This window comes from Leptidea sinapis, chromosome 24 (genome assembly GCF_905404315.1).
Source record: "Leptidea sinapis chromosome 24, ilLepSina1.1, whole genome shotgun sequence".
NCBI classification, from domain to species: Eukaryota; Metazoa; Arthropoda; class Insecta; order Lepidoptera; family Pieridae; genus Leptidea; species Leptidea sinapis.
In genome coordinates this window covers 6,186,355-6,213,074 of record NC_066288.1, presented here as the reverse complement: position 1 = coordinate 6,213,074, position 26,720 = coordinate 6,186,355, and the positions used below count along the sequence as shown (strand labels likewise).

The window sequence follows — 26,720 nt, the reverse complement described above, 5'->3', positions numbered from 1 at the left end:
GGTGGCGGCCACACGCTTCAAATCGTCGCAGCTTGCTTCTTGTGGCTCGCACCGGCCACTAAACGCCGACACAAAAAGCCGCCACACGCCACTCGCGCGATTCCGCGCCCCTCTCTCCCTTACCTAAGTTATGAGGGGAGCCGGATCAAGCGTAATTTTAAAAATAGGTAAGTATTTGAAGAAACTATCGCTGTCGCTGGCTATTGACACACGGATTTGTAACGTTGCTATACTTTGACTCTGCTAAGACAACCCAATGCAAAAGCCAAGATCGCGTTTATCACACTCGGCTAAGATTTACGTAAGTAAAGTCTGAGCAAAGTATAGGTTCGCTCTATAGGTAGCCTTTGATATTCATACAAAATATTAATTATATTATGGTAGGAATAACTATCCCACTGTAACAAAGAACACTTGCAGTGTTTTACTCGCTCTTGTGTCTTGTAATTTTCAAAACGCACCTCGCGTGTAATCACGCTCCGTTTGCACACAACTTCAACGTTTGTGTTTCAGCACTCAATGTTTCCCATTTTATCTCAAGTTAAAATATAGTCCATGTTTTTGTCTATGTCTATGGCTACAGTGCGTAGCAGTAACATAAAATGGATCCCTAAGGGACGAATGTTCTATGTAGAATGTGTGAATCTGCGCAAACAAGCTTGTGGGCAACATTAGAGTAAATTATAAATATGTATGATAAATATGGTAAATTGCGTATAAACACTTTTAATGTTAGTAAGGGATTCAATTATTTTAAATATTAAAATATAAATTTCACAAATATACTTTATTTCATTTATACATTAGGTATGTTCAAAATATAATGTTAACAATAATACGTATTTATTCATTCGGAACTACCAACATTACATGTGATTCCTACGTTAACATTAAACATGTCTTAGGTGCTGAGTACACATAATATAATTACATTTTATAGTCAGTTACACCATACACAAAGACAAGTCGTACAAAAGGTTAAAATTTATATAGTAAGTACCAAAAGGCTAAACAAACTTATGTAAATGTTAAATTTATATAATGAAAGGTATAAGAAATAAAAAATAATTATCTACAATCTTAATATCTATCTGTCATATACCGCTGCAGAATCGAGTGCATTAAGGCTGGGGACCGAGCCAACGGCCTTGAGGAATCGAGCGGAGCTAGGTTACCTCTCTCGCACAAGATAGGCATAGTTTTAATTCATAATTAGAAGCATTTTTAATTTATTACAAACATAATACAATTTTCTTTACAAAAATAACAAAACTATGTCATGTTAAATAATATTGGTAAACAGTAAATAATTTTTATCTAGATATCATATATATGGTAGTTACTTGTCTTTTCCAATGGAATAAGTTTTTGCGAATTTACTTATGACCCTCTATAGCCAGGGTTTTTACTTTTAAGCATTTTGAACATACAACAGAAATATATAATGAAATATTATATTAAAGTAAACTATTAGTTATCACTACTATAATCACTGGATGAAAAAATTCTGTTTATTACATACTGTAAAGTACTTAAGAGGTATCTCTATAGGACATTCAACGAAAATTCTTACAATTTTTAAAATTTCGAACAAAAATTTAGCTCTACGAAGTAGAACATAATATGAAATAGTAGATTGTTAACCGAGAGTCGAAAGAATCGATTGCCGAGGTATTTAGAGGCTAGGCTATAGTCCGAGTAGGAATTGATTCTTTTACCCGTTTTAAACACTCTACTTTTCATTTCGAATATGAGGGAAATAAAACTAGTTGTTTATCTAAACTATTTATTGATAATATATAATAATATTACTAGTACCTATTTAAAATTAATTGTCAAATTAGGAAAATTTATGTCGACTTTTTAAATTCTCACCGCGTAACTGTTACGGCTCATTCCGCTCAAAGAAGTTTGCACTCAATTCACACTGGCTGTTTAGAAAGTCACACAGCCGCAGGTTTTTTTAAATTAGTTTTTTACATAAAACTCTTCACAGCTGGCAGCAGTTCTATTTTTAAAGTTCATTCCGGCTCTTAGGTGGGAGATAATTTGTATGAGTTTTTCCCTCTCTATCATGGAGGAAGCAGCATTTTCCACCCAATAATCAGATCAAAACAACATTACTTTCCGTGTATGAGAAATGAAAAAATATATTTTTTTCAAAACTAGATAATAATATGTACTATATATACAACACTGATGCAGGTCGAGTCTGTTCGCCATAGGCGGCAACTTTCTCTTTCACATCGAATAGCCCCTAGTCGCCTAAGGGATACAAAGAACGGAATTACAGCAGCATCTTTCCAAGAGAGCACCACGATTAACTCTGATCGCCACCCAGCCTCTCAAGCGTGGCAAAGCCCCCCCAAATTAAAACATGGCTCACACATCGTCGTGGCGATATTTGGGGGAGCCATTGCCCAGCTGTGGACTTCTTCCGGCTAAATTTGATGACCACAAAGATATGCAAAATGGCAACATTAATACAGAAAAATGAACGTGCAATCTTTGACACAACCCCAAAAATCGAACCGTCAACTAGACAATTTGCGATATTTTTTTATGGAAAAGGAGGACAAACGAGCGTACGGCATCATAGGAGCGTTGCCGGCCTTGAAGGAAGGTGTACGCGCTTTTTTTGAAGGTACCCATGTCGTATCGTCCCGGAAACACCGCACACGGAAGTTCATTGCACAGCTTTGTAGTACGTGGAAGTATTCTAGACAACAGCGATCTGGTAACAGAGACGACAGCTTGTTTGCTCAAATGTTTCTGTAGCGCCGTTAAAGCGTTTCAAAGAACGAGACCTCTAGAAGCCAGTAAGTCCTTCTTTTTTGTGTCCAGAAATTTAAATGTTTTAATTTGTCGATGGATGTTTCTTCACACTTGTAGATTGTCAATGTTCTTTAAGTACTTACTGGCTAATGACACTAGAGATACCTACAATATAGGGTATGTTCCGATATGCACTGCGACCACTGTACAGTGTGACGTCATTTTAGTATACTGTGAAGCCGTTTTTTTATAGCCAGTTATACTAGTTACTATTTATGATTTTTAACCGACTTTAAAAAGGAGAAGGTTATCAATTCGATCGGTATTTTTTTTATGTATGTACACCGATTACTCTGAGATTAATGATCCGATTAACGTAATTCTTCACTGACGTAAAAGCTATCAATATGTAGCACATACAAATAATAGTATTTTATTAATATTAAAGGTAAAGCTGTGCAAGGTGTATTAAATTAAATTTTTACTTATTTGATAATTTTTAGATTTTGAAGTCGGTTTTTTTAAACGTAGTTTTTTTTTATATAACTACACACCTACGCGATGATACGGACTAGGCAAGGTAATTTTTATTTGAATAAAAATCAATTAAGATTGCACTACACATTTGACGTTTCTTTATTTATGTTATTTTGACGTTGCGATCATGGCGGCTCCCCTTTTGGCGCGACTTTTGATCGTTTAAATTTAAAGCAACTTTTTTCAACATTAAGCTCTGTTCAAACTGATGCGAATAACGCGCGGGACGATTAAAGCGGAATTATTTTGAGGAATTAAAAATACCAGTTGTCTATCCAATCTTTACGATCATTTTTGAATATATTTAAAAAAAATCGAAGAATAGCCTCTTGTACGACTCTGGTCCCAATATATTCTGATTATTTCTTTGAAAAGCAATTCCAATATTCACACCATCTATGGACACAGATTAAGTCTAGTCAACAAGTGCCTTTTGGGTCAACTTTTTTCAGCAATTTCCCAAAATTATGATTGAGGTGTCATTCGATTCGGAATGGCAACTAGATGGTTTTCGAAAAAAAAATGTATTTCCGCTTGCAAAAATTACAAAATTTATTAAAAATTTACTAAAAAAAGGGAGTTTAGTTTTTTGCAAATATCTCATAAACCAATAAAGATTTATCAGATTCAAAAAGAGGAGGAAATTTCGTAAAAAAAAAGTTCTTACTCCCGGAATTGACAACTAGGACCAATATTTATAATTTTCCCAGAGGGTTGAAAATACGCCCGAAAAAGGGTACTCCGGCTTGGGCAAGCCATGCTCCCTTCGGAACTTTAATGAATATATATTATTAAAACTTATTAATTATGGAAATTAAATATTGAAAAATTTCAGGTGACTACAGGACAGATCAATGAACAATAATCCGTGGGCAAAAAAATCTATTAATCTAAGAATTTTTCCTGTTGTGGAGCTATTTTTCAAAAGTCTTAGAATAGAATCCTATTAGAAAAATTTAATTTAATTTAATAAGCTATATACGTCGTCCCATTGATAGACAGCGTGTACGGATAAGGTGAGTTACCGTCGATAAGTTTATTGGGACAGAAAAGTCAACGACAGTTACGATTTTTATCTCAAGTAAGAGATAGACTGAATATTGGGAACGGCCGTTAACTATCGACGATCAAAAAATTTATATTATTTATGAAGATATTATTAAGACATTGATATCTGTTATTTTTGCTAGACTTTTTGTAATATTCTATTTGCATAGGTAACTTAAAATTTTTAGAATAGTTGGTTGGACGAGGTAATTGGATTTTTTTACATATTATTAAAACATTTATTTAATATTATTAAAATAATTTATGAAACATTATAATTACATAATTAACATATATAATTATAAGAAAATAAATACATTATTAATTTAAATAATATATATTTACTGCAGACGAAGATGTCTTTGCCGGCGTTATTTTCCACAGAGTACTTTTAATTGTACTTACTTGAAATTTATTTGCCATTGGTAAAACTCAAACATTCAAATAGTACATGAGGATGGAGAGACATCTCTCGAACTACATGTTATAACATACCTATACTTTTTAAACACTTTCTTTTGTTAAAGAAACAAGAGATGGCGCTATACCAATATATAAAATGTATGTTCATAGGCACTTATTATGTGAATTTGCTAGAAACTGCCATAACCATAATGTTAACATCAGGAACATACATGAACTTATAATGCCTACTACTCGGCTAAGTCGAGTTAGTAAGTCTTTTGTGGGGCGATGTGTGTTAAAAAACGTTTGTGTCGTAAAGGTATAACATAAATGACTTTCTTAATGATACCACAGAATCGGAATGGAGCGACCGCCCACAGGCTATTAAATAATAAGTTTAATTGTACAATATTACTTTGTAAACATATTTTTTTGATGAAAATGCTTCTGCTCACTAAGTTTGTTGTGGCCATTCTTCTCAGGTCGGCATTAGTTTTGGAATGGGTGGTAGTTTTTTACTTTCAATAAGTGATGTCACATCCTATTTTGAATAAAAATATTTGAATTTGGATAAAAAATTGACCTCGACCATTCTTAGTTTTATAATAATATGTTTATATATGGCGGCTTTGGTATTTTGGTGGATTATGTTGACCTAGCATAGTAATGTAAAACTTTACTGATTGCTTAGAAATGAATGCAAGTTTTCAAAGTATCAAACATTAAATTTTTAGTTAAAATGTTATTAATTACGCAAATGTAGAAATTTGTAGATAATTTAACTTATCCTTACTCGATACTTTAATCTAGGTATATATTTAAAGCTTTGTAGAAAAATGGTAATTTAACGAATAAATTAAACCGGAGCTTCTAAATATTCGCATTAAGTAAATAGTTAAGTAATTATTCTTTATCATGAAACAAAGATAATATCTATATTACATTTATATTTTGTAACTTAGCTTATGCTAGTAATTATTTATCTAAATTTAAATTTATAATTAATCCCAAAATTTTAAAAGCATTTAATCTAATTCTAAACGCTTAATAAGTCTTCTTTTTGTTCCGAGCTCAAGAATATTTTCCTGTCCTCAAATTTACCGTTCATAAAGAAAACTTCAATTTCCTGCAGCGACCTGCCTCTAGTTTCTGGCATGAAAAACCACAAGTAAATAAGGCATATAAACACAAACATAGCATAAACTAAGAAAAGACCAGAATAACCAATTGTCTTGATCATATCAGGAGCAATCTTGATCGCTACAAAATGCATAACACCCGCTATTGACCCGCATATAAATAAACTGAACTCCTTTACACCCAGGGGCTGAATTTCCCCTAAAACCGTGTCTATCACAGGGTACGGTCCAGCAAAAGTGACTACGTAATAAGCCCCCAATAAAACCACTTTGGTCCACGTTGAAAACACATCGGTAGATCCATAATAAATTAAGGCACTTAAAATTATAAGTAGAAAGTTAGCTGCAATGCCAGTACTAAATAAGAGCGGTCTCATTCTAAATTTACTAACTGTGTAACAAGATACTGCAGCGCCGAACATACCCAAGCCGTCAACGAGGAGAGTGCAGAAAAAAATATCTTTGTATCCTGTTAATTCAGGTAGCATAGTCAGTAATATGGTGCTAAACAATATACGTCCAGCTGCAACTCTATAGATGCCTATTATAAAACTTAGCATCTGTATCTTCCAAAAATACCACTGCTTTAATACATACAAGTTTTTCCTCACGGATCCTGAAGTCGAATGCACCCGTAGCAGGTCTCTTTTCTTCTTCATCTCGAGTGCTATCAAATTTCTCAGTTCAGCGTTTGACTTTTCACTCGGCAAATGTAGTGCCTCAAAAGTTTTTTTACACTCTTCAAACCTTCCCTTCGAAGCTAACCAAGAAGGGCTTTCTTCCCATAACAGTGGTAGGATGCAAGATAGGCCAGTAGGAATAATTCCAACGAGGGCAACTTTTCTCCAATCCATCAAAGTGCTCAAAATATGTCCCAGTGTTACGCCAGATATTGAGCCAACACTCGCCATGAAATTAAAACAAAATGGTCTTATGTTTGGGGAGACATATTCACCGATTGTTATAAATGTTAGAAGCAATACCCCCCCATATGAGACTCCGACGATCACTCTCGTTAATTGCAATACAAATTTATCTCCAGTGTAGTATATTACAATCCAGCATATCAAAACAGGCGTGCTCAGCGTTGTGATGGCTATTCTTCGTCCAAGGACGTCGGCAATCACGCCGACGATTATGAAGCCGACGATACATGTTATGTTAATCGTAGAGGCTGCAATTAAAATTAAAAGTTATTATCATAATAAGTAATTAGCATTGCACATTGGAAATACGCGTTTATTATGTACAAACACCCACTATCTGTGAATACTACGCAAAGGAATATTTTCCGACTCGGATGGGCAGCGGTCGGGAAGCTCCGTAAAATCTTCTCGTCAAAAACAAGTACCACAGTTTCTGATACGAAGGTTTTTAACCAACGTGTGTTGCCAGTGATGACATACGGAACGCAGACGTGGTCGCTAACTATGGGCCTTATGAGGAAGCTCATCGTCGCACATAGGTAGATTTCGACGATTTAGGCGGCCAAAAGTCATTTTTTCAAAGTCAATTTAGCCATAAAACTTTGACCGGTACCGTTACAAGACACTTCCATGAATCTATCCTCACTATCCCCACCCTTGGGCCATGTGCCATTTACACATAGTCGAAACTTGACCTCCGTTCCCGGTGTACGTTACAGTTCTCGACGCGTCGCGTCGCTCACTGTGCAACTTCTCTTACAAAGTCCATATTTTTTTTGTGAAGTTAATTACCTTAGTGAAAGTGATGGATTCGCATAATTCAGGTATGAATCTTTGAAACTATATATAATAATGGTATTTTATTACAGATTGTCATATTTTTTTTCACTTGTAAGACAAGATGTTTTTTGTACAAATTTATCATTGATTTTCGATTTCTCAAGAGTTTTAATTATACTTCAGGGTCCATCCCACCTGTTTTCTTCTCTTTTACGGTATAAACAGGGTCTTAGTATTATAGTAAACAAAAAATTTGCCGCTAGAAACAGCAAATCTCGGAAAAATCCTTAATCAAAGATTTTTTGTAAAAAAACAAGAAAAAAAAATATTTTTTCTAACGCTTCTAAAATATAGTTGTCTTCGTTTTAGGGTCATCAAATACCTCTGGCGTGAAGGTAGTGACGAAAAAATATTTATTTGACCTAATGCAGGGACAAAACTTAACTTCTTTTGATGAGAAATTGGATTATTTAGAGAATTCCTTGCTGGTGCGCTATGGTGATACAGAAGACAATAAAAAAACTCTTAAGCATAAATTTTCATACGTTAGATCGCAAATGAAACAAAGATGGTTGAAAGCACATAAAAATAAAGAGTTTTTCGAAAAAAATAATAGTTCTTGGTTAGGTGGAACCTTTGAGATTCCGATTGAAACAACTCATCGCCAGGGTCGTCCAAGTAAATCGTTTGCCGATTTGAGTGAGCGAAGCAAGAGAAGGAAATCAGAAGAAATACGTTCTTCTGTGGACCCTGAAGTAATAGTCCATGCTGCGCAAGTACTTTTACAATCAGATGGAAAAAGAAATGCGTCCAAAGTCCTGAAGGACGTAACCAATTCGCCAACAAAAGCCAGTCAATACAAAAAGGCTTATTCTAAGGTTGATGAAGCTATCCCTCCGTTGACCCCCTTCGAAGCACTTAAGATGTTTGTTGAGGCTGATCTCACACGTAGGCAATATGAAATAATAAGAGCAACAAACAAAAGACATTTCCCTTGTTATGACCTTTTGTTGAAAGCGAAGCAAGAGTGTTACCCGCCGAAATCGGCTTTACGGGTAACGGCTACCTGCGCGGAAATGGACCTTCAAAGCCTAATTGATTGCACCGTTACGCGCTTATCGAAATTCCTGGAAGAAGTTTTGATAACACTTAATTCTAATGAAAGACAATCATTATTATATTGAAATGGGGTTGTGACGGCTCACAACATACGCGGTATAAGCAGAAATTTACAGAAGATGCCGACTCTGATGCAAATATATTCTTGAGTTCTTTTGTTCCAATCCAAATTGTCTGTGGAGAACAGGGCAAAAAGGTTGTATGGCAGAATCCTACACCTTCGTCACCACGATTTTGCCGACCGATTAGATTTCGCTTCGTGAAAGAATCAACAAATATCACTAGAGAAGAAATAGCATATGGAGAAAATGCACAAAAGCTCCTGACCGCAATAAAAGTTGATATTAATTCTAACGAATATACGTTTCGGCATATTATGAAAATGACGATGATTGACGGCAAAGTATGCAACGACACAACAAACACTTCTTCAACAAGTCGGTGTTTTATATGTGGAGCGACATCAAAAGACCAATGATCTTAGTAAAAATAATGTAGTAAAATGTCCCGAAGCTCTCGAGTTTGGAATCTCTAATCTACACGCCAGGATACGGCTTTTTGAAAGCATTTTGCATTTAGCATATAAATGACCCGTAAAAAAGTACAGAGAAAGGAGGACCCCAGAGGAAAAGTTGTTAGAAGAACAAAGAAAAAGGGAAATTCAAGAAAGATTCAGAACAGAAACTGGCCTTTTAGTTGATATGCCTAAAGCTAACTTTGGTAACACAAATGATGGGAATACCAGTAGACGCTTTTTTGATGACACTGAATTGGCTGCTGAGATTACAGGCATTAACCATGAAGTTATCCATAGGTTGAAGGTTATATTAGAGGTGATTACTAGTGGCCATAAAATTGATGTTTCTAAATATAATAACTACGCTTTGGATACAGCAAAGTTATATGTTGATCTTTATGGATGGCACCCCATGACGCCAACAATGCATAAGATTTTAATCCACGGTGAAAGCATCATCGAACATGCAATGCTGCCGATAGGACAGCTGTCAGAAGAAGCGGCAGAGGCACGCAACAAACACTTTCGCACCTACAGGCTCAATTACGCGAGAAAGTTTTCGCGCGAAGAGTGCAACTTAGATATTTTTCATAGATTATTATTATCATCAGATCCATTGTTAAGTAGTTTGAGGCCAATCAGGAAAACCTCACATAAATCTTTTTTAAGCGAAACTATTGCAATGTTGTTGCCTGGGGATCCAAATGAGACCGAAAATGAAATATAGGACTCCGACACATCTTTTTCTGAAGATTAATAACTTTTTATAAAATGTTTTATTTTTTTGTTTTTTATGATATACAATGGAATAAAATTATTTTGTAAATATCAAATGTCTTATTTTTTTTCATATTAGTATACTTATTTAGATTTTTTTATATATATTTAGTTATATAGGTAAATATATATATATATATATATATATATATATATATATATATATATATATATTTAATACAGTTAAAAGTCTCAAAGGGCCTCTACATGTTGGACCCATGCCCCCATGCAAGCCTCTCAAAGGACCGGGCATCGTCCCGTGAATTACTCCGCTGAGACAACATAATAATATAAATTTTTATTAAAATCTTAATATTTATATATATTTTTAGTAAATAATTTATTAAAAATTTTTGTTTTACTCCATACAGTGTTTCATTTTATAATAACCTCTTTTAATTACTAAAACCCCATTTAAAAGCTGTTAACACAGTAAAATGTTTTTGGCCGCCTAAATTCGCGAAATCTACCTATGTGCGTCGCTCAGCGGGCAATGGAGAGGGCTATGCTCGGATCTCATAGCCAAAATGATTGCGAAACTAAGGTTGAAGTACCGGAAGACATAGTGTTGGTATGCCCCCCACAAGATGGACCGACGATCTGGTTAAGATCGCCGGAACATGGCGATCTTTGGGGGAGGCCTTTGTCCAGCAGTGGACGTCTTCCGGCTGAAAATATGATGATAGTTTGGTATTATTTATTAATTTATAAATAATTCATTAGTAATGAGAAGCTACTTTGCATAGAATGGCGGCTCGATTGGATACCACAGGAGTGCCATTGTATGCTGTGAAGCATTTTGCAAGGACTATTTGAAGTTCGTTGTCTTAATTATTATTAGGAATGAATCAAAATGATAAAGGAATAAATAATAATCCTAAAAAACTTCTAATTCAATTAAATGAAGTGACGAGCGCAACTGTATTACGGCTTTGGATTTTGGGTTTTACTTAAATCCTGAGCATTGTAATGGACAGGGCGTAGGCACCAACTATCAGGTGGACGTTTTGATCGTCTCGACACTTCTTCCTAAAAAAATGATTAACTTAATTGTTATCTGCTCAGTTATTGAATAATTTTGTTACGGCCGTTCCCAATATACTATCTACAGATAGAGATAAATTACTACCTTCTACTATCAGTAATTAGCTGTCAATAATCTGAAGCTGCCCAATATACCTGATAAGTCATTCTTATCGCCTTATATTGGGACGCGTGAATTGTAATTTCCATACAAACTTCTATCGCTGGTAAGTTATACGTCTACCCATTGACAGACAGCGTGTACGGATAAGTAAGGTAAGTCAACGATAGTTACGATTTTATCTCAAGTAGGCCACAACCGGAGATAGACTGAATATTGGGAACGGCCGTTTGACGTGTAAATCGGAAGGCAAAACCTAAATAAACCTTCTAAAAAGCCGGCAACGCTCCTGTTATTCCTCTGGTGTTACAAGAGAATGTCGGCGGCGGTGATCACCTAACATCAGGTGACCCGTAGGTACGCACGTTTTTCCTTCTCATCCATAAAAAAATCGGAATAGTTGAAATTAATCGTAATGTGCATCTAGTTGTGAAAACTAAATTAATCTGAAGATGAAGGTCACGTTGGCTTAGCAGTTAATCGAGCAGATTAAACTCATCAGAATATCTCTGGAACCATAAGGCGTAGAGACTTGAAATTTGGTAGGAATACGTAGGTCGCACTAAGAGTTTTGCGTAACTTAACTTAAAAAAACAACATGTTTTACCCAAAATATTATATTTATTGCTTTTCAAAATACTCTTTACCTATATATATAAAAGATAAAATGAAGTTAATTTCAGATAAGTTCTTATCAACCAGTGTATGTATGTTAGTAGAAACATACATCTTTTAGCTATGTTAGTAAAATCAAGTGCGTCTACGCACTAGCTCGTTATCAGTAATAATTATAGACCTTTCAACTTATCTCAGGGGATACTCCATAGGGAGTGCCGCTTGCGCCTCTCTCCCCAAGAGAAGGTCGCCTTCGATGAAGGCTTAGAGGGCACCTGCCCAAAGCCAACCTTAGGTGGTGTTTAGTGGGTAGGCACCTATGTTTTACGTGAGTAACCAACGCAGACTTAGGCTGCGTTGGTATACATGAGCATTCACCACCTCCCTCCCGTCGTTATCCCGGAGGATAGCCCTTTCCCTCTGTTTGGACGCAAAAAAAAAACCTTTCAATTATGCAATTGCAAATCACAGAATTGTATCTCCCACGTAATCTTTCGTGGGATGGAAATTGATCTAGCTAGGGTTTCAATTTTAAAATATGTAGTTTTATCTGTGTTTTAATGAGAAACTACTACAATAATATTAGAATACAAAGGTAAATGTCGCCACTATATACAAGACTATAATAGCTCAGATGGGACATTGGGTAATCCGGAAAGCAGAAGACCCCGGTTCGAATCCAGATGTCCTATAAGTTTTTTCTTGTTCAAGTATTGTACCTTCTTAAAAATCCGAACAAGGCTCAGTCGTACAGGTACTAAGCTTTAAATAGCGTTCTTTTATCGGGTATGCTTCAACGTGCAAACCTGCGTGCCAACATAATATTATTACATCGGACCACCATCTCTCTTCGTTCACTCTGAATACAGATAGAAGGATAATGTTAGATCTTTTGTTTATACACAATATTTTTAGCGGTAAAATAGACTCTCCATACTTGCTATCAAAATTCAAAATATACGTTCCTCCAAAATTAATAAGAAAAAATGCCTTTTCGTTGTTTGTAGTACCATAATCTAGGACTAATCTGGGTCAAAACGCAACTATTTCTAGGCTCTATAGGTCATATAACTCACTGGCGAAATCGCAGAACATTGATTTATTCATTCCGCTTGCTCAACATAAAAAGAAAATACTTAATTTACACACTTGATTTAGAAATCTTGTTTTCATATTTCATTTTAATTTTTTTATTATATATTACAATATTTATAGATTTTAGTTTTTAAATTGTTAAAATTACTGTCTTATAAACGTAGTAAAAAATATAAATGCTGTGGTAGCTTATAAGTGAATTAACTCTTATCCATAGTATTATTATATTTTAAGCAAACTAATGTTGTTGCCCAAATAAATAAATATCTACCTGGTCAGTTATGTCTATCAGTTATATAATGTCCCATGTATTTGAACTGATGGAACCGTTTCAATTGTTAAACGTTTAGTTTGATATAATATAATGGAAATACCGTCATACCTAACCACGAGACGTCGTCCTCAGTCAAAGGTATGGGGCTATCATCAGCTCGTAAAGCATCAATCATCCCCGACATCTGGCCGTAGATGAACCCATCCGACACGCAACAAAATAACAGTCCACTAACCACGACGGCCTGAAAAATATAGCATTAAAATACTTAACATTTGTTTTGTTTTTATTACGGTAATTGATTCTTCTTCGTCTTCTCTGGCACATGTGTTGAGGGGAGTATTGGTTAGGGCTTTGATCTGGTCTGTCCAGCGCATAGGGGGGCGTCCTCTTGACCTACGGCTAATTGATACACCCTGCCTATTACAATGTAGTGCCACTCAGGGATCTTGGAAAACCCAAAAATTCTGAGTGGCACTACATTTGCGCTCGTCACCTTGAGATATATGATGTTAAGACATTTTTCTTGTTTCAGACTGAAACACAATAATGCTTACACATTACTGCTTCACGGCAGAAAAAGGCGCCGTTGTGGTACCCATAAACTGTCCGGCAACCTGTGCAAAGAATCCTCGTATATTCCCTTAGTTGCCTCTAACGACACCCTTGGGCCTGGGACTTCCCTATTCTTTTTATGCCTCAGGGAAGCACAGGGCAGAATAGTTGCATGTTTCAAAAACTATTTAATTTATTGAATATATCTTCAGTGTTACTTCCGCTAAGTTTTTTCTACAGCGGGATGATCACCAGCCCCGCTGGCAGTCACTCTACCCTGAACGAACGGGTTGCTATTGATTATAAATTAAATTATATTCACTAACTTGTAGTGTACATGGCATGCTGCATAGGTAGCCAAATGTGACAGCAGGACTATAAAGACTCCAAACTAATATATTTATTTTCTAAACAAATAAGAAATGGGGAATAAGTATTATTAAGAGACCAGCTTGTATGAAAAAAACTTGAATATCGGGAGAATGTAAGAAAAAATAAAACCTATGTACGCACAAGAAGTTACTCTCTTCTTTAGCGTAACAAAACAATATCTTTTAAAAAAAATATTCGTCGTGCTATTTCACGTTTGTGCAAAAAACACTATATTAAGAAAGAAGGTGTTGAATAAAATGATTAAATAAATAAATAATAATAATAAACCCTTTATTACAGTTAACAAAACAAAAATTTACTTACTAGCTAATGTACATACCATAAAACATTTTAATTAATTAACTTATCTTACATAACTATATTATTAACTTAATTATTTGCAGTAACTTTTAAACAGTCTGTATCCTCTTTCTGTTAACAGTTTGTCCTTCGAAAAAGGCCTCCTCCAATGTCTTCCATTGTTTCCGGTTCCTTGTTATTCTAGTCCATAGTGGTCCTCCAATGTCTTGCATTCTTTCCGGTTCCTTGTTATTCTAGTCCATAGTGGTCCTCCTATCTGTTTCAGTTCATTTTCCCATCATATGAACTGTCCTCCTCTATTCCTCTTATCTCCTCTGGGGTACCATTCAGTTATTGCTCTAGTCCATTTTGGTGTTTCATCCCTCATAAAGTGGCCTACCCGTCTCCATTTCAAAGTGCGTATTGCTTTCTCTATGCTTTTGAACTTAGTTTTTCCTTTGATATGATCCTTTTTTAACTTACTTAGTTGTTTTTGGGTAAGGGCCCAGGTCTGACAACCATAGGTAAGGCAAGGCAGTATGCAAGAGTTGAATACTTTTCTCTTGTCTTTTTATAGAGATTTTCATATTCTTCATCACTTCTTCTAATAACCAATACTTCTTCCAAGTGTTTGTAACCCTTCTGTTGATTTCTTTTTCTGTTGACTCCTTAGTAGCTATCACTTGTCCGAGATAAATATACTCTTCTACATATTCTATGGGTTCATTAATTACTGTTATTATAATTTTATCAGAATTGGTCATTATTTTCGTTTTTTCGGTGTTCATAGAGAGTCCAACTCTCATGCTTTCTTCTGCTAACTGCTGAAGCATAACCTCTAAGTTTTTACCATTTTCAGAGAATAGTATCAAGTCGTTAGCGAAGCGTAGATGATTTAGGTACTCTCTATTTATTTTCATGCCATATTCCTCCCAAGTCATCTTACGAAATATCATTTCCAATACGGATGAAAATAATTTTGGCGAGATTGGATCTCCTTGACGGACGCCTCTTTCAATGGCAAACTCTGAACTGAATTGCTCCAGTCTTATAATAGTTTTACTCTCGGCATATACTTTTTTCAGGATGCAAATGAATTTCTGATGTACACCTTGTGCGCACCACCACTGTGGTCCGACGTATCAAATGCTTTGTTGTAATCTACAAAGCCTATGTAATATTTCTTTTTATATTCCGAGTATTTTTGCAGGACTTGCTTGACAACATGGATTTGGTCTAAAGTTGAAAACTTACTCCTAAATCTTGCCTGTTCTTTCGGTTGGTTAAATTCTAATATATTTGTGCACATAGAAAGCAAGATTTTGGAAAATATTTTATATATGTTTGACATATGACTTATCGTTCTGTAATTTGCAATGTCTCTTTTATCACCCTTTTTGTGTATTAATATTATAGTTGATTTGGTCCAGTCTGCCGGGATAACTTGTGAATCTAGGATATCATTATATAGCTCTGTTAGTCTTGGTGCTGAATCTTCTATTGCGACCTTTAATAATTCGTTCGTTATTTGATCTTCTCCCGGGGCTTTGTCATTTTTTTGGGTTTTTATGGCTTTTAAGGTTTCTGAAAGTAGAACTCTGGGAACAGGTTCTTGATTTCTTATTTCTTCAGTACCTTGGTTTGCTTTAATTTTCGGTCTACCTGGTTTTCCCTTCTTAAAGCTCTTAGGAACAATTTGCTGCTGTGTTTGCTATTTTTTGTCTCTTTAGTATTTCTTTATTATTTTTGTCTTTTAAACTTGGCATCCGTTCCTTTGCATCTATCAGATCATTGAACGAAAAAGAAAATTAAAGAAAAAGAATATAAGGAAAGAAAGGAAATAAAAAAGAACTGCAACATTACAAAGACACAAAGAAAATACAGGAGGAGTAAAGAAGATTAAATAAATAAACCACCAATAAAAATATTATAATACCGTATTATTTAGTCAAATAACCTTAATAGAAATATAATTGATAATGACGACCCATATAGCCGAATGGTTAGTGACCCTGACTACTAAGCTAAGGGTCCCGGGTTCGAATCCCGGTAGGTGCAATCATTTATATGATAAATATAGATGTATGTTTCCGAGTCATGGATGTTTATATTTATTTATGTATGTTTAAGTAAGTATATTGTATGAAATATATCGTTGTCTTGTACATGGGTACAATGGTTACTATGGAGTAAGGCTATGCCTAGTTTGGGGCAACAAAATTTGTGTAAAAGTGTGGCAATATTATTATTATTATTATATTATTAATTAAATTATTTTTGTGCGCGCGTATCGTAAAAATTCACTCAATTTTTCCCTAACGCGTCAAAAGAAGTACGTACTAAGTAACGTCAAAGGACAAAGATTAATGAAAATAGTTTGCAACTTCCGCTATACTTATCCTCAAAATATTGCGGATAAGTATAGCGGGAGTCCGAAGTGCACAAATCTCTGTTTGCCTCGCAAAATCCACCAAACATAACTGCATTTACATCAACATTTTACAATCATGCATATACCCATGTGGGGTTCCCTGTGCGGTGGTTCCGGGACGAAACGACATGGGTACCTTAAAAAAAGCGCATACGCCTTAAAGGCCGGCAAAGATCCTGCGATTCCTCTAGTGTTGCAAGAGAATCACTAAATACTACGTGACCCGTACGCTCGTTTGTTCTCCTTTTCCATAAAAAAAATAAAGTATTTTTTCTAGTTTCAAGAGACAACAACCCAAATGAGTGTAAATCAATGACTAACTTGTTAATGTTATTGTATAATTTAGTTTATAATGTTATTGTTTTTTTCTTTAAGAATGTAACAGAACCTTTACATTGGTATGATTATCAATGTTGAGGTACATACATATGTATATATCATATGACTCTCGTTGAGATCTTTAATAAAAGAAAAAAAAAACTACGTTTAAAAAAGCCGACTTCAAAAAACTGAAAAGTATCAAATAACTAAAAATTTAATTTAATACACCTTTACCTTTAATATTAATAAAATGCTATTATTTATATGTGCTACCTATTGATAGGTTTTAAGTCGGTGCCAAGCCCTAAACAAAATAACTTAATATTATAAACAGCTTACTTACTGTAATTATTAAGGTTGTCTGGCCACGCGTGTCTGTCCGCTTGGGTTGTTTTGTTCTAGACGAAGCTATCCCGCTCAAAGTCACGCGTGGCGAGTGTAGGTACTAAATATTACATTTGGCTTGGCGGTGCCACTTCAAAGCTATCAATATGTAGCACATATAAATAATAGTATTTTATTAATATTAAAGGTAAAGGTGTATTTAATTAAATTTTTTAGTTATTTGATACTTTTCAGTTTTTTGAAGTCGGTTTTTTAAACGTAGATTTTTTTATTTTTTTACGTTTTAGTGTCAGTTAATAATTATAATATATAATCAACCTGAATGAAAACTCCTAACATGCCGTACACAAAAAACAATTATATCATCCGGATAAACAAAAATTTTCATAAAAAATTTTCATAAAATGAAAACTACTGGGCAAAACTATGTAATATTATTTTGGGACCAAATGGCATCTATTCTGCATCGAACGAAAGAAAAATTACGTAAATAGGATCATAAATCTCAGAGTAATCGGTGTACATACATAAAAAAAATACCGATCGAATTGGTAACCTCCTCCTTTTTGAAGTCGGTTAAAAACATTGGATATAGTAATTCCTATTAATTTTTTATTCTGCATTCATAGATTTGTTTACTTTTACAAATTAATATGAAAAAAATCTTAATAATTAAATGAATTATCACATAGTTTACATTGTCGCTTCCACTCAATTATATATTCAGCGGAAATAAAATAACAAATCCACATTCAGTCATTGTGGATAATAAATATACAATCATCTATACATACATATAAATAAATTTGGAGTGTCTGTTTGTAATATCGAAATAACCGTTTTTTACTACATGTATATGAATATAAAGTATTTTTTCTAGTACATACACCAAATATACGGTACATACACCTTAATAGCATTTTTTACAATTTTTATCTGTCTGTCTATTTGTTCCGGCTAATCTCTGAAATGGCTGGACCGATTTCAACGGGATTTTTTTTTATTGGCAGGTAGCTGCTATTAATAAGGAGTAACTTAGGCTAGGTTTATTTTAGAAAAAATCTTTTATTTTAGAAAAATAAAGTAATGTTGCAATGTACAAGAAACGGTCTTACTCTAAAAATAATTTATTTTGAAATACAACGTATGCCGGGCCAGCTAGTTTAAAAATGTGTATGTGGTCAGTATTGTGGCACTTAAAACAACATGTCGGGTAACCGAAAATCGTGACGATTTTCTATAAAATTTATCTCAAACGTCAATTAAGAAGTTGCACTTCTAAAACCAAGATTAAATTTAAATTATCGCTAATATAATAATATTTAATAAATGCTGTTTAGAATGGGCTTTGACGTCACACTGACCAATAGCATTGCGTTACGATATTTTATATTTTTGTTTATTTAATATTTAATATTCTGCAAATTTTAATAATTAGCAGAATACTGATGCGGATACTTTTATACTTGTAACTACTTCAATATCTTAGATTAAGGATTGGTCTCCGCTGCGTTCCAACTAGATACCGCTGAAGAAGACGCACAGTGCGGCAACTATGCTACTCCCAAGTGGGGCTACTCGAGCCAGTCTCGTACAATGTGTGACGTTGACGGGACTTCGCTAATAATTGAAACTAGAATGCCGGATTGCGTAGTTAAACTTTGTAAAGTAATACTTCATGAAATAAGAAAGATACTGGGTTCCCATATGAGCAGTAAGTATTTTGTATTTTATTAATTTCAATATAAAATAACACGAAGCGTGTGTTACAAAATTTGAAATTAGTTGCCATTGAGTGTCAAGATACCACGCACACAAGAATCTAACAGTTGCCGCAATAAAAAAGCTGTAGTTCTTAGGTAGTGCAGTATCTAGTTGGAGGGCAGCAGTGACAATCCCTAATCTAAGTTCAATATATGTATATGACGGCGTTTACGTCAAACGTCAGGTTGACACAACTGTCAATGTCAACCTAGCGAAGCGTCATTGTCGATGGCAGTGCGGGCGGACATCTTATTTTATTTTTATTTTATTTATTTGGAGAAAAAAGCAGAACAATTATCTAAAATCTAGGTACAAATAAGTGGCTTATAATATATAATACTAAAAAAATTATTCCTTAGAAATTTCTCACTAAGACTTATAGTTTCTAACGTGACAAGTACAGTTTAATTAACTAAATATTACTAAAAAAAGACTAATGTTACAGAATTTATGAGCTTCATTTTAGATCATGTATTGCAGTAATTCTCTTGTTTATTACATTTTTAAATTGTGCTAAATTAATTATATTAAAATCTATACCAATATCAACAGAGACAAAGTTTTTATTGAATGAATTCATAAGTCTATTGGAGCGCGGAAACCTGCATTTGTACGATATCTATTATCTATGAATGGTTCTTGCGATCTAGTACCAAGTGTAGGTATTCTAAAATTAATATCTTGTAATAGTTCTGGTGTGTTGAGCAAATTACGAATGATTTTATATAACGCAGTCATGTCTAATACTAGTCTCCTGTCAGATAATGTTGTAAAATTCTAATGATTTAATAGTTCATGAGAACTTAATCTACTTTTATTTAGTCGAAAATGTATAGCACGCAAAAACTTTTTCTGAATTATTTCTATTTTATCACCATAAATAGAGTAATAAGGATTCCAAATCACAGATTGATGATGAGATATTACTGTATGTAGTTTAACTAGGAAGAGTGGGCTGATTTTGTCTGCACCTGCACTTTTTGTGCAATCTAGTGATTTTAGTTTCAATTCTATGTCCTTTTTTGTTAATATAATTTTATTAAGTATGTTAGATGAAGAAGAGACAGGTAGGTTATGTAAGTCTAATTTATTTATATCGGTGCCATTTTCGTACACATTACTGAAAAATTTGGAGAATATTCTGCGATGTCTAATGGTGATGTTGCTGATTCAGTTTCATATGTCATTGTAGCAGGATAATTAGTTTTAGAAGATTTTAATGATGAAACGTAAATCCAAAATGATTTTATATTATTTTTAAGTGAGTTTTCTATGTTATTCGTGTAGTTTTTAAAACACTGCTGCAACAATATTTTGGTACGCGTCCGCAGAAGAGCAAATTGTCTATAATCTTGTAGTGACCCATATGTTTTCCAATTTGCTAATAATTTCTGTTTACGTTTAATTGTATATATGAGTGTTTTTGAAAACCAAACTGGATATTTATTTGATTTTTTTTCAACGGTAAATGAACTTCGATGCAATACAATTTTATAAAATGTTCCACCGCTTCTTCTGCATGCATGGACTGTAATTCATTTACCCAGTTTATTTGTTCAAGCTCTTTTGCAATGAGGCCATAGTCAGCTTTATAAAAATTATATGATTCGATAGATTTTTTCTGCATAACTGGTTTATCATTAAACATTATTTCAAATTGGAATGGTGATTCAATAGATTTTTTCTGCATAACTGGTTTATCATTTAACATTGTTTCAAATTGGAATGGTGGGTGGTGGCGATCAATATTACTTAATACAGTGTCGGGTTGAGAAGTTTTACAATATTTGTTGTAGAGAAGAAGATCTAGTAATGTATTGTTGTTATTATAATGTGTATTGTACTGTTGTAGGTTTAGGTAAGTCATTGTATGTTTGAGATTATCACCAATATCATCTAATGTGTTTATCTTTTTGATACTTATACTACCGTCAAAAATTTCCCATTTTAATTGGGGTAAGTTGAAGTCACCTACTACACATATTTCACTAGCTTCACTATTTAACATGATGTCTTCTAATTGGTTGAAAAACTCCATATACGATTCTCTTGATGATTTAGGTGGTAAGTAAATTATGACTGAACATAAATTAATATTATTAGATGATAATAAAATAAATATTTGATCTAAATGGGGTGACTCATACTGTGTCAATCTACAAGTCGAAATTTTTTTTTAGCCGCAAGTAACACGCCTCCGTCTTTTTTCTTGTTATTACTAAAGTCTCAATCTCTCCGATAAATTATATATAAGTCCGTATCTAATATCTCTGAATCAAAAATTCCGGAACGTAACCATGTCTCTGTTAATATTATTATATCATAGCTTGAGTTATAAATGTTTAATCGAATTTCAGCCAGCTTTGAACGTATTCCACCACAGGTTTGATAATAAATTTTTAAGTAATTATTAATCATTATAATCATAATAAAAATAATATATTGATGGTTTACCGTAAGAAGCTATTAAATGAAAGTTAAAGGTCTTATACAAAGAAAATGTGGCGTTAAAGCTATTTGTTTGAATCAGGCTACTTAATGATTCTAATCCGCAAATTAAAATAAAGACAAAATATAATTTCAAGATGTATATAACTTCTAATAATGTAAGAGGTTGAGAATAAGACATTAGAGTTAATTTTGCATGCATATTATTACTACAAAGTTGGCAAACTATATATGACACTGTATGACACCCTCTTATATCCAAATTGTATTTCATAGAATATAATAAAATATTAAGTAAGTAGGTAAAAATCGTAAAAGTTTGAGTACTTATTTATGTAATTTTGTATAATAATAGTAACACAGTTTAGTGAAGATATATTATTACTATACTGCACATTTGTTTGTTTTGTTCTTCTCTTATATAATATCAGTATCAAGAAATAGTAACATACACCGTAGTTATGAATAACAATAGTGAATAAAAATATAAAATGAATTTCAGTTCTAATAATTCAAGTTAAGAAAAATTTATTATTTTCTTGAAGAGTTAATAACTGTGTGCATATGGTATTATATTTTTTATTTAATACACTAGTTTTGATATTATATACAAATAATAAAAGTAATAATTGTTTTAGTGAACTGTGATTGTTATTATAAAATGTATGGCATCTTTTATGATTACAATTGAACAAAGTACTGATGTTGTAAATATAAGGGGGCTCATAAGTTATTCTCATAAAATAAAGATACATTTGTCAAACTATCTTAAGTAAATCATTCTCGGTTCTTATAGCTATGACATTTGTATTATCGTTTTTACGTACAAGAATAGTGCTGTTGGCTATCCATATTAATTTGTAGTTATATCTTTTTCTAGCTTCTCTAGCACGCGAGTACAACAGTTTATTTTTTAAAGTGAGGTGCTCGTTGACAAAGATCGGTCTCTGATCCATTCCAGGCCCTCGGTTAATTACTCCTGACGACTCCAGCAGCTGGCGGCTATGATCTCGTCACGTTGACGACGGGTGGTTAATTGTATAACAATATTCGTAGGTCTTGTTGAATTACTATTATTATTATTGTGAGCTACTCGGTGAATAGTTTTTATGTTACTAGGTTGAATTTCAACGTTAATTAACTTAACTTGCCCAATACCTCCGCTATGTGCAACGATTTTCTCCTTTCCTTTGTGGAACATTTTGTAACTCAATATTGCACATTCTAGATCTCTGTTCCTGTTCATCGAACTGCTTTTGAAGATCACTTATTTCTTGTCATAGCGATGTTCTAACGAAAATGTTTGTGTCTAATTAACATATTCGCAGTTTTCTAATTTCTTGGTGAATATCGATAACTGTTCTTGAACAGATCCTCTTAACAATTTAATCTCTTCAGTTAGTGCGCTAAATTTTGAGTCAATATGTTTCATAAGTGTACTTAGGTCAATATTAACTATTGAGGGTAGATGCGATTCCTCGTGACCTGCCGTTGTGTTTTTGTTTATTATGGTTGGGGCTGGAGGCTTTCTTTTCTATCTTACAGTTGGCACATTTCCATTTCATTTTATTCATTGGAAGTATTTTTTGTACTCCGTCTCCGATATCCCAACACAAGCGTAGTGGTAATGCAAACAACACGTCACACATTTTAATGCGTCGTCACTTGTCACTAATGTACACTTTGCACAGTCCGCCATGGCTTATTCACTATTATATTTACTAATTATATTAACTAATACTTGATTTGACTAAATTTAAACTAATCTTTTTAGAATAACTTGTCACATATAACGTAACGATTAGCACTGCGTGTCACCGCTAGAACCGCTTGCGCGTGAATTGACTTGACTTTTGAACGAGACGGCGCCCGTGCGCCACGCTTGTGACGAATCGCTCGGAATCTTCGACATCGCGCTGTATTACGATTTAATTTAGTTGATTTGCTGTAGTAGTCATCTCTAATTGCCTAAAGTAATTAAATACGCCGGTTGTGATCCAAAGACATTATTTTATTGTTTCCGTGTTCACCTACCTACATAATTGGAAGAAGATGAATCCTGGTGAGAGGCCTTCAGGCCATTCTGGCTCTTCATGTATTAAATTGAGAAGAACTGTCACCTTTGTAGTTTACATTTGGCAAATACATAATATTGTATGAAAATATTAACAATAATTATTTGCAGTCGCGTTGGCGTTTTTGGACGTGACATCATGCTTTCTGTTTGATGTATACGATAACATGACTGATTGCCTAATTTTGCAGAATATAATTTAAAATCAATCATCAATCTTTATTTTATATCTGCTTCTTCCACAAACTTCCCATCATGCAAATGATTCTAATTGGATGCAATTATCTTGTACTCATTGAATTTGAGTGCTCAAAATTACAAATAATTCAAAGCCCGACCAGATATGCCACGGTCCTGACGTAAATGCTTGCCAAATTACCTCCACAATTTATTAATTAAGGAAACAAACAGATACATCACTATAGTAGAAATTAAGTTAAATAAAATATATAAATTACAGTATTGGATAAACCCTAGAATAGTTTCACTTAGAACACAAAAGAATACATTTATACAGACATGACAACAGAACGTTAAGATAAGAAAACAAAAGAATGTTTAGACGAATACACATTATTATATAAATCAAGACACGACAGACATACTAGTGGATATAATAATGAATAAAGATACAAGGTTTAAGGTAAGGACAGTAATTGTTGTTTTAACTTATTATTAAATGACGCAGTAGAGGAATGCGAAAACAGGTCGACATTAGTGTGAAGAACACATTCTGTGAAGAGGCGCGCGAAACCCAATATTGGTTCTAGGAGTCGGTAGATTTAAAGTTCTGTGCTTGCGTAAAGACCGGTTCTCGAGCTTTTGCCATTCAATGTTCTTGACATTGAATGGCAAAAGCTCGAGAAGTTCGGGACAAGTTAGTTCATACACACATATTTCTTTGAAGTGACACAGTCAATCAAGTGACGTCTTTGGCTAAGTGAAGTTCGTCCTACCACCTTTCATACGATAGTTTAAAATACGCAAGAATTTCTTTTGTACAGCCTCCAGTTGTGTGATATATATAGCATAATGGGGATTCCAGATTGGACAGGCATTTTCCAACTGGAACTGCATAAGCGTTTTATAAAGGTAATACAGGGCCGTCCCAAAGTTATGGGACATGAAAGGAAAAGTACCTTAAATATCGTAGATAGGGTATTTTACTGAAAGAAGACTTTATGTTATTTTTAAAAGTTAGTAATTCTGCATTCAAATATTTTTTAAGAATTACTTGCCTCGTCTGGGAATCGAACCGACTTAAATGTAAAAAAGACACCCCTACGATACATTTCTACGATATTTAAGGTAATTTCACTTCATGTCCCATAACTTTGGGACCTCCTGTATATATATTATCTTTGAAATGTCTGGTGACACGCGTTATGAAACCTAACATAAGCTTAGGTAAGGTAAGCCTAAGGTAAGCTTTATTAATAATTATACCCACATGCTTGTCCAAGGTTAGTTTAGGGTGAAGAAGGACCTCAAGATCCCTGACAGAGTGTACACATTCAAGGGCATGGTCTCAAAGGGTGAAGTTGGGCGTGATTATATTATGGGTGTTAGTAAAGATGACATGCTGACACATAATCATAATTTAGAACTAATTTGTTATGATTATTTATTTTATGAAAACTCGCTTATTTTTGGTAGATGTACTCTCGACTTAAACCCTTTTTTTATGACAATAAGAGACAAGACATTTAGCTGGACTTTCAGCTGATGGTAGTTGTAATGCCCTGCCCATTATAATGCAGTGCCGCTCAGGATTCTTGAAAAACCCAAAAATTCTGAAGGGCACTACAATTCGCCGTCACCTTGAGACATAAGATGTTAAGACTCATTTGACCAGTAATTTCACTAGCTACAGCGCCCTTCATACCGAAATACAGTAATGCTCACACATTACTGCTCTACGGCAGAAATAGGCGCCGTTGTGATACCCATAATCCAGCCGGCATCCTGTCCAAAGGAGCCTCCCACTGAAACCCTTTTCAGTTAATCTTGATGAGTTCTTTAAAAAAATGATGCGTTGTGTGTGAACGATTTGAAATATTCAATGAACATTCAAATTTATAATTTTTATAAAAATATGAAGTTAAAAAATATTAATCTCGCTGGTATTCAGCCTCGAATTAGCTGAACCTTGACAGCGGACACACTACAGTGGTTCTGGATTTTTTCTCTCGGACGTAAGGCTAAAACATAGGTGTAAGTTTTTACTTACAGCTACTTGTTTTTACATATACTTTGTCTGGCCATAAATACTGTTACAATTAAAAATAAATTATTACACTTGAATTTGGAATCTGCAATTATTATATGATTTTTCATTGAGTTTTCTTATTTTGGCGCCAATGCATTGTACAATTATATATTGCGATATTGAAATGGAGTGGGGTGGGGAAATTCGAAGAAATCCTGAAATCAAAAATTTTTATCTCGGGACATGAAGATCGCAGCACCTTGAACTATGTCGCGTAATTTAAAAGATAACGTAGGACTTGCAGCCTATAAGAGAAATACTGGTCATTTCTTAACTGATATTTTAGAAAAGATTAGAGTGGTAAAATCGAAACAACTACTGAAGCGATACGCAAAAGGAGCTCACAGAAAAATTTTGTTTACGAATGAGATTTGTTTTACCATTGAGCAAGATTTAAACAAACAAAATGACCGTATTTATGCTCAAAGCTCTAAGGAAGCTTCCCAGTGAGTCGACAGAGTGCGACGTGAGCAGTGGCGGCCTTAGGGGGAGGCGAACAGGGCAAACGCCCGGAGCCTCGCGCAAGAACCCAAGCAAATTAAAAAAAAAATACTATTTCTTTTTTCAAACTTTTGATTTTAATCCTTAATTACTCATTAAGGTCATAACATAACGGTAAATTAAAATACAGCTAATTAGTTAACATTTTGTAGAACTTGAATATCGCACCTCTAAATACTTGATAATTGGT

The 26,720-nt window shown here is 34.1% G+C and overlaps 1 protein-coding gene across 2 annotated transcripts in view; it reads right to left on the bottom strand.

Moving 5' to 3' along the window:
- Window positions 1-772: 772 nt before the first annotated feature.
- The window catches only part of LOC126971612 (uncharacterized), a 39,488-nt gene continuing 13,540 nt past the window's right edge, over window positions 773-26,720 (bottom strand). For both annotated transcript variants that reach the window (XM_050817964.1, XM_050817965.1), the window contains exons 2-3: window positions 13,259-13,394; window positions 773-7,077 (exon numbers count right to left, since the gene is read on the bottom strand). In XM_050817964.1, coding sequence (XP_050673921.1) covers window positions 5,801-7,077; window positions 13,259-13,394 — 1,413 coding nt within the window. In that variant the 3' untranslated portion in view covers window positions 773-5,800. The remainder of the gene's footprint in view (window positions 7,078-13,258; window positions 13,395-26,720) is intronic.